Here is a 13,785-nt window from a genome sequence, read left to right as displayed (position 1 = left end):
TCACTTCGGCAGTGCAGAATTAACGGCTTTATTACAGAAAAAAATTGCACTGCTCTAACACCTTACTGTGCTTGGTCCTCTTTGGTTGTTGTGTACATACATGCTCTTAGCTCCAGCTAGGAAATGCAGAGTAGTGTGGGCTGATCAGATTGCCTCACACCCTTGGGAATGAGGGTCCACACAGACCAGCAGCACAGAGTACCCAGCTGCTCTTCTGCAACTTGCTGGTATGTCAAGGCTCAGAGGCATAAAAGTGCCTCTGTGCTGGAGTCAGGATAGGAGCCCGTCCTGGGGGGATAATTCCCTTATTAAGCACATGGTGCCTTAATCACAAGACAGGGCTTCCTTCCATGGGCAAGTCTTTATTCAATGCAAACTGCACTGATTTTGGAGGAAGAAGGCAAAGACATGCTGGATGCTTGGCCATTCCTTTACTGCTTTAGAGCAATTATGCTCTCAGCTTTACATACGCAAAGTGCAGAATATGTTGAACTGGGAGGCAAAGGAGAGTCCCCTGGGACAGTAATTGTCATTAAAATAATTCCTTGTCTAAACATGCAAAAAGGACAGAGGTTAAGTTGCTTATGTAGCCCACAGTTATTTTCTGAATTTGATTTGCATAACTCTTGATATTTTACATTATTTTTTTGTAGGGAATTCCTAAAGTTTGTATTTCGAGGAAAAAAAAAATTGAACCATCTTCAGCTACTTTAGACAGCTGTGGCCTGTGTGTACTATATACCACCAGTAAAGCAGGAGCTTAACACTTTCCAGATGGAAAAAGAGATCATTTTGTTAGAGAATCACCTCTGTTCTCTAACAAACTTTCATGGCCTCCACAGTTACATACAAAGAAACAACTGCTGGGAAACTTGGGCACACTTTCGGAGCTGCAGTTACAAATATGTGCAGACTTCTAAAGTAAAAACTGGAATATAAGCTGCCTAGGTCACTGAACTCATGACTGTTCATTGAAAGATACAGGCATGTACAAATTTCCAGTATTTTCAAATACTTAGGTCTGCTTACAGAGCTCTCTAGGTTCTTAATGATTCAGGTCTTCCAGAGGAGTATTTCTGAAATGGGATTCAGTTTCCATACTTGTGTGCTTTGAAGTGGTTATCATAATTTTCCCTATTTTCAGTTTTTCAGTACTTTTCCCTCAATTACAACAGTTATTTAATAGAAGACTGGAATTATTTTAGAAACAAACCACATTTTCCCCTTATTTGTCCTGTGTTAGGAAACAAGCCAGTGATTTTTTTGGTAAGAAGTCAGAGAAAAAGCACATTAAACTTTAGCTGCAAATGTGAAACACTAGAAAAATCAAAGCGACTGCAAGTGGTCTTTTAAAGAATAAATGCATAAACAACCTTAACCATGTGGATCAATGTCATGATAGTAAAGAAGCTACACCAGAATGTTTAATTATCAGAGTAAGCTTATTAGCCCATGGCTTCATTATGACTTCCCACTTGCCCTAAAATGCATAATGCAGTAAGTTATACAGCTAAGTAAACATGTAACCAAGCAACAACCTGTTAAGGATGTCATGAAATAGCTTTGTTTATTTGTCTGTTTGTTATTTAGTGCATTCATAGGGATCTGGCTGCAAGAAATATTCTTCTAACTCATGGTCGAATAACAAAAATCTGTGACTTTGGCCTGGCAAGAGATATAAGGAACGATTCAAATTATGTGGTCAAAGGAAACGTAAGTATATATGATACTTCATACTGTGTTAAGTTAGGGGAATTCCTGTTGATGTGTGAAGAAAAGTCTTAATTAGACAGAAATCTAGATTTCTCAATTCTAGTATATATCTGTGCTAGTTAGGAGGGGCAATTCCTTATGTAGATGTGTCTACTGACAAAACGCTTGGTATGTACATGGTGTTATATTGGAAAAAACTTGCTGGTATCTGAATGTATGTTGTAGGGGAGGAGATGTTTTTGCTACATCAATGTGATGCTCAGTCTTCCCATTATATCTGAACATACCAAGAGTTACAGCTCTGTGGGTAATTGCAAGTTTTGCCATTGGAATATTCTGGTAAGCCCAATCCTAAATATAATTATTTTGAAACTTTTCCTCTGGGCATTGCTATTTGTGCATTACTGAAATAGTTTATTTTTAAAATATCTCAATAATCAGGGGGTTGCATCCTGTTCTTTATTGTAAAGCATCACTCAGTGGAAACTGGATTCCAAAGTGTGAATTTACTGATTAAGGCATAGTGCAAGGCAAAATAGCCTTGGGTTTCTCTGATTCCATATACAGATTTTAACCTCATAAGTGTAACAAATACAGCTTTAATTTGCAGCTATAATTCAAAGCCTGTAACAGGGTTGGAACAAGACAGTGTATTTTGATGAGAAAAGTTTAAAACCTCCCATGTAGAAGAGTACCAATCACACTAGTACCTACTAGACCTCTGGAGGGGTACAACGACACTTTGAAGTGATGCAGATTCCCTTGGCAGCACTCAAAGTCCCCTTTAAAGTGCTACTGCAGTAAAAAGGAGCCCTACTACAAATCAAACTTGTCTGTGTTTAAGCTGGAGAAGAGTGCTACGACATATAGGTATTTTGCATCTCAAACTGATTTGCACTGCATGGATTAGTGTTTTAAGTCTGTAGCAGATAATTGCAGCCAGCCACTGCCTTCAGAGTACACGTGCTTTCACTTGCACCATTTTTCAAAGGAGAGAAGATCTATGTTCAATAAGACAGCCCTCTTGCCCAGCCCAGCTGAGTGCTTCACAGCTGGGGGCTGGTCATTAGTTAGGGACTTGGCAACACGCAAACTGAAGCTTGCCTATCCTAGCATTGGGCAAGCTGATGAAGAGAGAAAATCCCACAGCTGGGCATCTCTCACTGAAGTGGCTTGCCATGCTCAGTTAACCTCAGTCAGGTCATGGCACCTCACGTATCTTAGCTCTCTGCTGTCACGCTGCAGTCCCTGATGTCCCAGGTACCTACAACATACCTGTTTTAGGCTATGGGAGAGACAGGCTTATTGATTGTCCTCAAAAACAATGTTGGTACCAGCCACTGGGTGCCTAGAAGTTGAAGATAGGGAACAGTCAGAGCACTGAAGTGATTCGGGAATGGCTGTTGTGGCAAAATATTAAGTGGAATTTAGTAGTAGGCGGCTGCTCTTGGGCTCAGGGTCAGGTCAGGAGCTGTTTGATCAATCAAGGCTCCTGGGAGTGGGAAGTGTAGACCACCAGCTTGAGAGGGAAGTGGGCAGTAAGTAATCAAGTTTTCTTGTCGAGGTTGCCCTTCAGGTTTCCTGAGTTGCCCGAGAATAGGATTTCACGTAGCCTGAAGGGGTTAGAGGACGATAGGCTGCATCTGCCTGGGGAGAGAAGCAGCAGTAGCTGCAGGAGGCATCTAGTTGCATCTGGCCTGATCTTAAAGCAGATCAGGAGCGCTGGGGCATTTCTAGCCGTGGACACTGCTGGGAGGCAGTGCTGCTGACAGCAGATGGGGCTTGGCCAGGAAGGGTGTTCGCTGTGTTGTTCAGGAAATAAACAACTTGGGTTGCCTCTCTGGTGAGCCCACCAGTGGCAAACACTGCCTTTCCTCCACCTCTTTTCCATTTACCTCCTTTTCTGTTAGGGTCTCCTTTCCTTATAAGACATCAAGGCTCTTCTCTGTAGTATGGTTGAAATATATCTTTGGACACATCGTCACAAGACCATTTAAAAGGAAGAGGTCTGGTTGCTCCCACAGCGGGACAAATGCCGCTTAGGAGAGAAGCCTGGCTGGCTCCTACAGCAAGACAAGGAAAGAGCAAAGCAGGGAGGGGAAGGTGAAAGCAAATCCAAATGCTTTTGGTGTCCTTTCCTCTGCTCCAGTCAGCATTCCCAAGGGATGTCTGTCCCCACACAAACTTATGAAAAATCATAGAATCATAGGATTGTTTGTTTGAAAAGACCTTTAAGATCTAGTCCAACCAATAACCTAACACTGCCAAGTCTATCACTAAACCATGTCCCAAAGCACCACGTCTACATGTCTTTTACACACCTTCAGGGATGGTGACTCAACCACTTCCTTGAGCAGCCTGTCCCAGTGCTTGACAACCCTTTCATGAAGAAATTTTCCCCTACTATCCAATCTAAATCACCCCTGGTGCAACTTGAGGCTGTTTCTTCTTGTTCTGTTGGTACCTGGGAGAAGGGACTGACCCCCACCTCGGTACAACCTCCTTTCAGGGAGCTGAGGAGACCAATAACGTCTCCCCTCAGCCTCCTCTTCTCCAGGCTAAACACCCCCACTTCCCTCAGCTGCTCCTCGTAAGACTTGTGCTCCAGACCATTCCCCAGCTTTGTTGCCCATCTCTGGACACGCTCCAGCACCTTTAACATCCCTCTTGAAGTGAGGGGCCCAAAACCAAACACAGTGCTCAAGGTGCGGCCTCACCAATGCTGAGCCAGGGTGCTCTTGGCTTTCTTGGCCCTCTGGGCACACTGCTGGCTCATGTTCAGCTGGCTGTCAGCCAGCACCCCCAGGTCCTTTCCCTCCAGGCAGCTTTCCAGCCACTTTTCCCCAAACCTGTAGCATTGCGTGGGGTTGTTGTGACCCAAGTGCAGGACCCAGCACTGAGCCTTGTTGAACCTCATACACTGGCCTTGGCCCATCGGTCCAGCCTGTCCTGATCCCTCTGCAGAGCCCTCCTGCCCTCCAGCAGATCAACATTCCCTACCCCCCACCCCCCCCCCCCGCCCCCCAAATATATGTTGATATATATTTACTTCTTGTGAACTTTCATTTCTTTTCTGATACACTGAGGAGTGAAAGCAGGTGTCTTAACTGCTGATTGAAGACTTGAAACATCTTGACTGTGTGAATCTCATTTGTCTGCCTATGGTAGCCAGTCCATGGGAGTAGATTTGTATCCTTGCGTAAGGAACCATGCCATGGTTGTATATATTACTTTGCTCTGACTTCCTGTCGTCCCTTATAAACAAGACAGAAGGAATCTCACCAGTATACAGAAAATCAGTGCAAGAAACCACACGAGTTTGGTAGAGCCACACAAAGATGGATCAGTAACCATGCAGCACTTGGAGACCCTAAAATGCTGAAATTTCTGTTTTAGTTGCATACTTCTCTTTCTTGATTTAATGAGTTTTTAAAGCACATAAGTAGAAAAAGTGAATTTTATCTTGTAAATTTTGTATGCTTTATGACCACTGTCTTTAATTTTTTCCCTGGAAAGGCTCGTCTTCCTGTGAAGTGGATGGCACCTGAAAGTATTTTCAATTGTGTCTACACCTTTGAGAGTGATGTCTGGTCTTACGGGATATTGCTTTGGGAGCTCTTTTCTTTAGGTAAACTCCTTCAAAATCAGTACTTCAGGGGATTTCTGTTTCATCTTGGTTTTACCGCAGATGTAGAAATCATGTTCATGTGCTCTCTCAACAGGAAGCAGCCCATATCCAGGGATGCCGGTGGACTCCAAGTTCTACAAAATGATCAAGGAGGGATACAGGATGTTCAGCCCTGCATGTGCACCCCCTGAAATGTAAGCAAGCAACCAGCATTAATTACCAAACGTCAGCAATGATGCAAAGGAAGGGAAGCTTCTATTCTTGCATTAAGGCTCATTGCACTGCCCCATTGTTTTATTTTTAAGTTCTTTTCACATTTTAAATAATTCATGTACTCTAACGAGCAGAATACATGCATGTGTTGTTGCAAGCAATGAAATACACTCATGCCTTGTACCATCTGATCACTTTATCATGGTATCTGCTCTGTGTCAATAAATTATTGACAGGTCACAGGACATAATTAAACATTTTTAATTTAGATAAAGCAGTCAATGAGATGTATCACCAGATTGTTCAGCATCTGCATTTGTACTGTACTTCCCCGCAGCAAGAGGACTCACTACTGATCTTCTTTATGAGCCATCCCCGATTCACTGTTTTGTAAATGGATTAGCACTTAGCAAGCTATCGAAGAAAACTGTCCAGAGACTTTCATTAGTATTGAGTCCTTTGTTTTCACAAGCACAAGTGTTAGCAGCACTGTTTCTATTCTTAAAGATCGCTTAAAGAAGTAAACTGTGGGGCTGGGTCACTTTTCTTTCAGATGATGATGGAGGAGCTCTAAGGGTTTCTTCCCGAGCAGTACTTAATTTCAGTATGTTTGCAGGTATGACATAATGAAGAGTTGCTGGGATGCTGATCCTTTACAGAGGCCCACATTTAAACAAATTGTACAGCTGATAGAGCAGCAGCTTTCGGATAGTGCCCCCCCGGGTAAGTTACGGATCATCAGTTTTTTGGAGTCAGAAGCAGTTTGAAGCAAAACATTAGACTAGAGCTGTGAGGAGCAAAAACCCTGGGCACTTCATTATTTTCCCAGTATTACTTATGTAGCTTTGCACTGTCAGGTTGGGTGGTAGGAATGATGTCTGGGCTACTTGCTTCTGCTTAGTTGTGCTATTAGATAGTAGCCATCTAAGCCCATACCCAAAACATACCACCTGGAGAAGACTTTGTATGGTTGATGCTTCTCATGCAAGATAGACCTGGCACAACAGTTTTGATGTTAAAAAATGCAATGGTACTGCATAAATACATCTTATCTTAAACTATGAAAAAATTGTTAATCTGGAAAACACCTCAGAAGTGAAGTGTATTTCACTTTTATTAGAAAAGCTTTCTGGGTGAAGGGCTTGAGCTTTTGATGCTCTTCTACCTCTTCTCACTTGCTTGCCCTAGCTCTATTTATATAACCTTGGAGATATGTTGTGACAAACTGTATTCACTGCTTTTTCAACTATTCCTTAGTAAATGCTTTTTCTGAGAGGGTCACTGAACAAAACAGTCCAAAGAAAAATTTGGAGACACATCTGAAACTTGGATTTTCTCTTGCAATAACATTGTGTTACTGGGGTTTAAAAAAGTAAGTTTAAAACCTAGTTTAAAAATAAAGCTTCCTTTTTACCTTCTGGATGCCTTGTTTGGGCACAGAGTACATGGCTTCCTGACAATTTGAGAAAAGAGGAAACTGAAAGCTGCTGGTGTTCGATTGCATCCTGTAGCATATTTTTGGCAGGTGCAGGCATTACTAAAACAAAAGCAAGAATGCGAAGGAAGTATTAGTGAGATTTCTGGGGGAGTTCAGTAGTAACCTGAGCTGCATTTTTTTCAAGCTCAGTTGAAATTTGGCGTGCAGTTGGAAGCTGTGCTGTTGTTAATAACTGAGATTGAGGTTCTTGATTCTTTAAATGGGCAGCTTAAGCCCAAGACCTTTGGAAACTCTCTTCAGATTTGCAAAGAAACACCTGGGCTGGAACCCTTCCATGTCAGTAGGTAGTTCACAGTGGGAAAAGGCTAGGAAAGGAGAGCTCTCCAAGTATGCATGAAGGGAGCAGTCTGCAGAGTACTGACACTGGTCTTCGGCTTCTGCAGGTTTATGCGAACTTCTCAACTCCACCTTCCAGTCAAGGGAATGCTCCAGATCACTCTGTGAGGATTAACTCGGTGGGTAGCAGTACTTCATCTACTCAGCCTCTCCTGGTACGCGAAGATGTTTGAGTGGCATCTGGAAGAAGAGGAGCCCAGATGTATTAGCTGTTTGTATTGTGCAGGGGGTGAGAGGGACAACTTCAATAATTTCTCTTACTTTTACTTACTACTACCACTGTGTAGTTAAAACATTGTCGTAATACTGTCCTTTACCACACACTGTTACACATAAACTTAATCTGCTGAGCACGGTTACAGGCATCATTGCAATGTTAACTGAAGCTGTATATATTTTGCTATATTGTGTGTATTTGCAGTAGAGAGCCAGATCTGAAGGAAAAAAAAACAAACAAACAACAACAAAAGAAATCCTGAGCTGGGGTGTGGAATGAGATGACTGCGGATGAAACCAAATCTTCAGTGATCCTTCTCTGGATCTGTGCCTGGAAGGCATACAGTCATTTCCTACTTAATCTTGTTTTGCTGAATTTAAGAAATAAACATGTATGAAGCTAACGGCTTTGCAAACACCTTTCCACATCCAGCCAAGCCTGAGAAAAGCTTTCCCAGGCAGATACTGTAGGTTGGAGGCCAGCAAGGGTGCTGTATGTACGTGGGCTAGAGAGGTGAAGGGACTGAGACCCTTTCAAAGTTGGTCTGCACAGCAGCAAACCCTCTGGGGAGCTCTGGGGTTTGAAGCAGAGGAGGGGAGAAGAGCGTGGATCTTCATCTTTATTTCCCAGCTGTGCTGTCAGCCTTGCAGACCAGTCATGAGGTTTCCATGGATATATGTACTACTGCCCACTGGCCTGTTCCCTACCAGGGATGGAGCTTCCCATCGTTGGGTCTCACCCTACCATGGAGCCTGAACTGCTCCTGTGCCCTCCTGCCTTGGGAGGCCAAGGGCTTTGATGCTTGTTTTGCTAATAGTTGTGTCCAAAAGTGTTCACCAAAGATAGGTGGGCCCTGCCAAGTTGGTCAAAACAGGGGAGGAGGGCTGCTTCCAGCAAACTGTGTGTCTGGAGGAAAGGCTGTTTAACGAGTCATCTTATCTAAGCAAGAGCAGAGGCAAAAATTTCTCTCTTGGGGGGCCCCTTCTTTATCTTGTCCTGCTCAGGTGAATCTCTTCCATAGGCAGGCTTGGTTAGTGCTAACTGGAAAGAGCTGTTTTCCCCCACCTCAAGTTGTTTTGTTTTTCTATAGTAGTCCAGAGATCATAACGAAGATAATCTTAACTGGGAAGCGCTGAATTTGTAAATGGGATAAAAGAAAGAATCCCTTCAGTCTTGTTTGACAGACGTGAGGCTTTGGGCGGGGGGGGGGGGGGTGTCAGTATCTATTGAGCCCAGGGTTGTGCTCAAGTATCTTCTAACCCCGTTTCTTCCCATTGGAAACACTGCTGGTTCTTTTCTTCCTTTGTTTCTGTCCCCTAGAAATTAGTAAAGGCATTGGAGAAGCATTTGTCAGAAGCAGAGTACTAGCTGAGTACCTATTTATTTAAAATGCACTTAAGCACTCTGTAAGTTATACTTTACCAGGATTTTGGTTGAGTTTACATGCAATTTAAATGTGTAACTAACTGCCCAAATGCAAGGCAATTGTAAATACACACACTAGTGGTATATTTTGGGTTATGTTGAGTACCATGCTCCTTCTATGACTGTGCATTTGGTTTATTGTTGCAGGAATCTGTCTTTCAGAGTTAAGTCAAAAATTAGCCATTTGCACTGAACTTACTTAGGCTGTTGCACCTTTCCAAAGTTAGCCAGTTGTTTGGAGGCACTCGTAATGCATAGTTGTTGTTGAGCATTTTCAGTTTAATGCTATAAAAGCTCTTTTGTAACTTGTTGGCTTTCAGAGCAACTGTAGACAAACTGGTTGTTATAATTATAGATGTCTCGGTACTTTATGGACACTTAGCTGAAAGAGGTTGGGGTTTTTCTTTCTTGAAATTTTATATTTTTATAATTTGGGGGATTTTTGAAACTTATTTTGCAATGGCTTGATGTTTTGAATGGGTTTATGCATTGTTTTTGTAAATATGGAAATGTAGCAATAATGTCCTTTTGACTATTCTCAGTCCTTGAGTCTCAAAAATATTTTTTTATATATATATATGCAAAAACTATATGTATAAATATGTAAGTGTTTGAAAGTTTATGAAACACTTAAGGATATGTTGCTTGGTTGTAGAATTGCAGTTCAGAAAAGTTCAAATAAATCTGTAAATATGTATTCAAATGCTACTGATGTGTACTATGTTAAGATGGAATATTTTCATGCAAGTCTTAATAAATTCTTGGGTTGAAGCAAAATCTCAGTGTACAGCCACACAGAGGTCAAGTTTGGCATTCTGAAACATTTTTGCAAACGTGTGCCAGAAAACCTTCATGTTTATTTGTTCTGAAAGTTCTTTACCTGTGAAGATATGGGACAAGTATTTGGAAACTTGGATGCAGCTTTGTTCTGGAAAAAATTGCAACTAGAAGATTGATCCTGTAGACTCTTGATGTGAAATTGAATAGTATTTAAAACTGAACAAAAATATCTCAGTGATATTAAGGATATGGTTGCAGAGGCAGTTGGAGCCATTCAAAGGCTGCAGCGATGCCGAGTATTTCCCCTTCATTTAAACACAAGTACACATGCATGCTCTTGTCCCCTTCTGCATGCTGGCACTGGAGCTCGTGTTGGGCTGGCTAAATGCAGCACCGCAGAGGAGGCAGCATGAGATACCTACCACTGCTTGGGTTGGGAGGGGTGGGTCATAAAGCTGCTTCCTTCGCTGAGCAGGTACCCTGCATCTTAGTGAGAAACTCTTTGTTTAACTTATTCCAGGTTTGAAATCAGTGACTCACCCGTTCCCATGTGTTCCTTTGCTGCATAAGGGTTTGCATCAGCATGGTGGTGTGTGGTTTAATAGTAGGTACAGAGCAAAAAAGCAAAAGTTTCTAGAACTATCTTACCAAAAACCTCTGCGAACTTCAATGAGAAACAGACCTTGACTTGTTTTGGTCCTTCAACGTTTCTGTTCTGTCAGCAGACCTCCTTGAAGAGCTTCCCCTCCTTCAGAGTTTCCTTTTTTAAACAGCTTCATTTTTTTTTCCTTTTCTTCCAGCCAGCTCTTGCCTCTGCTAATTAAGGAAATCAAAACCTACTTTTGTCAGGATCCAGGAGATACAAGTTTTTGTCACAATTAACATTATAATCATTTTCTAATAATGCTTCAGAAGATACCAAGGCTGTGGCTGAATCTGAGCCTTTTTTTCTCCCATCTTGTTCACTCCCCCATTTAAGCAAAGTAGGCTTCACACTGAGGCATCCCAGTAGCTGGATAGGTACAAATAATTTGTGAATTCTCATTTAGCATAGCCAAAGGAGCTATTTTATGTATTTATTCAGTTAGCACAACTTTAATTTTATTTTCCTGAAATGTTTTCCCTTCTGAAGCAACCTAGGATATGGCATCTCTGCTTTCTGAAAAAATCTTTCTCCTATTTTCTTATTACAATGATTACCACCTCCATTCCTGTTCATGGTCACATGGACCATTTCCCCCTGAATTATTTTCTTGTGCTGGTCCTTTAGCAATAGCTTATATGAAAAGTACATCAGGAAGGCATTCAATATGTATTTTATTTGCTTCAAAGCATTATTGTACCCAGACGTAAAGAGAAACCACCATGGTACCAGCATGGACCATCAGAACCATGGGCCATCCTGCACCAAGTACCTGAAGGGATGGTGAAAGACGACTGATCCAGGCTCTTTTCAGTGGTGCCCAGTGACAGGACCGGAGGTAGTGGGCACAAACAGGAACACGGGAGGTTCCCCCTGAACATCAGGAAACAGTTTTGCTCTGAGAGTGACTGAGCACTGGCACAGGTTGTCCAGGGAGGTTATGGAGTCTCCATCCTTGGAGATACTCAAAAAACAACTGGACATGGTCCTGGGCAATTGACTGTAGGTGGGTCTGCTTGATCAGGGTGGGTCAGCCATATGACCTCCAGAGGTGCCTTCCAACCTCAGCTGTTCTGTGATGCTGCAATCAGCAAGGGGACTTTCTCAGCTGTAACAGTCACTTGGCCAAAAGTAGGAAAGAAGATCCCACTCACTGAACACTGGATAGTGACTCTCTGTTCTTACTAGCTAGGCTCTGTGGGAAAGAAGAAAGTTTGTGGATATATACACTACATATACTACAGTATACATGGAGTTAGTGACGAGTATCATATGCATCACTGCCACCAGATTTTTTTGTTTCTGGATCTCCTTCACATCTGTATGCCATTTAGGTCATTGGGGAGGTTATCTGTAAATGGAGACATGATGGTCCTGGCCAAGTTACCAGGGAATGATCAGTCCTGCCGTGGACCAAAATGTTCACAGTGATTGCTGGAGAGGCTGGACAACAGCATCCTTAATTCTACTGCTTTGTAGGCTGAAACTGTGGATTAGGAAACTTCCCACTTGCCTTCTGAGGAGGTCTGAGCTCAACAGAGGACAAGGAGCAGCTGCATAGACTTGTTAGCCCCTGGTTTAGAACTGAAGTTCTAAGAATACGAAAATCTACTCTGCAGTTCTGTTGTGGTTTCCAGAAAATTCTGTAACTATGAATCATGGTTATAGATGACCTTCAGTTGCCTTGTTTCCTGAGCACTAATTTCTTAAAAGATTATGCTGTAGCTAGTAAGTTTATGTCCAAAAATTGCTCTGAGGCTATGTTTTCTGAAAGATATTCCATATTTCATAAACTGATTATTGATCACTCTTTTTGATGAGAACTATTATCTGTCAGCTGCCAGCCAGGCAGCAGAGATTATTTACTAGCAGTGATAGCTCCAGTGACTTGATTTTTCTGTCCATTCCCTGGAAATCATTTTAGCTAGGTTGTGACAGGCAGTAGAAGCCAGCTGACCCCAAAGGACCTGTTGGACTTTGTGCACTCCTCACTAAGCAATGTCAGCAGCATCAGACAAGGAGTTTGTGTGGTAGGCTTAATGCTATCCCACCATCAGGTCGCCGTGTGGGAAGGCACAGCATGAGATCAGTATACAGCAGTGTGTAGTACAAATAGTACAAATTACTCCAGTACTCTCTCTAGCTGCGGAAAGTGCAAAATAATGTTTGGCTTCCCCCAGATATGTATATTTTGAGAAGTACCAGCACCAAAGGCTGGCTGCACTTCTGTGAATTATACCACACGTGCTTTCGGCTGGTCCATGTATCATTATGGGGCAGGGGGCCTTGCTCTTAGTATGTGATTGTGGGGTGGGAGGTTTGTGGTGTGGTCATCAAAAAAGAAGTTAGCATAGTGGCACAGCTGAGCAATCACTTTTGATGACTGAAATAACATGTGATGTTTGACTTGCCTGCTCAGAGTGGGAGGAGGGCTGCTGGGCACAGCAGCTGACCCAGGTCTAACTCCCTGGTGGGTTGGGGATGAAAGGAGTGAACAACATTCCTCATGCCTCTGGCCCATTCAGTGCATTAAAAGAAAATTTCAGAAGGGCAATAGCAACCTCCCAGATGCTAGTTTTGGCTTTTTCTCTTTTGAGTTAAAATAGCAAAAGCAATTCAAACTCATTTATCAGATGAAAACATTTTTGTATTTTCCCCTTCAGTCATTTTTCATTCAAAAGCTGTTTGCATTTTTCTTCTTTTGCTGGACTAAACAGCTAGTCATGTTGTTCCAGAAATTAGTATTATTTGGAAATTTCCAGAGTTCTTGTGCAACATGTGTTGAGTTTCAACTCATTCTGGTAGACAGGTTGTCTCTGAACCAAAGCACCAAAGGAAAGACTTCTCCTTGGACTAGAAACAACATACGAAAAATGGCAATCGCTCCACCAAAAGCAGTAAGTAGTTGCACAGCCCCCTGCCTGCCTGAGGACAGCCTTGAGCTGCTGCATTGCTAAAGGCAGCAGAAGCACAACAAGCCTCTGGGACGGGGTACCAGCACACGGCCAAGCCCAGCAGCGTCAGAGGAAGAAAATGGGTTTATCCCTTCCTAAGCCAGGCCTGCAAAAGTGTCCTCACTCATACCGGTGTTCCTAAGTTCCCTCATTTTGAGGGAAGGGAAGGAAATGACTGGTGTAATACATTTTAGCTATTCAATCTGAGGCAACTAAGACACTCGAGGTGGGGGGTGGTGGGTATTTTTAGAATACTTTCTCTTTTAATAATAAAAATAAATGTTTTTAGAGCACATTTGTCAGCATCCTTTGAACTATCTTGATGAAACTAATTAAGTAGGATAAAATCACTACGATTAGTTATCTAACTCATTTCGG

At 42.5% G+C, this 13,785-nt stretch overlaps 1 protein-coding gene across 2 annotated transcripts in view; it reads left to right on the top strand.

Moving 5' to 3' along the window:
* KIT (KIT proto-oncogene, receptor tyrosine kinase) overlaps positions 1–9,807 on the top strand; it is a 60,452-nt gene extending 50,645 nt beyond the window's left edge. The window contains exons 17-21 of one of the 2 annotated variants that reach the window (XM_037382976.1): positions 1,591–1,713; positions 5,230–5,341; positions 5,436–5,535; positions 6,171–6,272; positions 7,432–9,807. In XM_037382976.1, the coding sequence (XP_037238873.1) occupies positions 1,591–1,713; positions 5,230–5,341; positions 5,436–5,535; positions 6,171–6,272; positions 7,432–7,561 (567 nt within the window). In that variant the 3' untranslated portion in view covers positions 7,562–9,807. Of the gene's footprint in view, positions 1–1,590; positions 1,714–5,229; positions 5,342–5,435; positions 5,536–6,170; positions 6,278–7,431 lie in introns of both variants that reach the window. The other variant, XM_037382966.1, reaches the window with a different exon arrangement.
* Positions 9,808–13,785: the final 3,978 nt, after the last annotated feature.

Source organism: Falco rusticolus, chromosome 1 (assembly GCF_015220075.1).
Source record: "Falco rusticolus isolate bFalRus1 chromosome 1, bFalRus1.pri, whole genome shotgun sequence".
Taxonomy (NCBI): domain Eukaryota; kingdom Metazoa; phylum Chordata; class Aves; order Falconiformes; family Falconidae; genus Falco; species Falco rusticolus.
The sequence above is the reverse complement of the archived record's forward strand: the minus strand, read 5'-3'. Positions and strand labels throughout refer to the sequence as shown.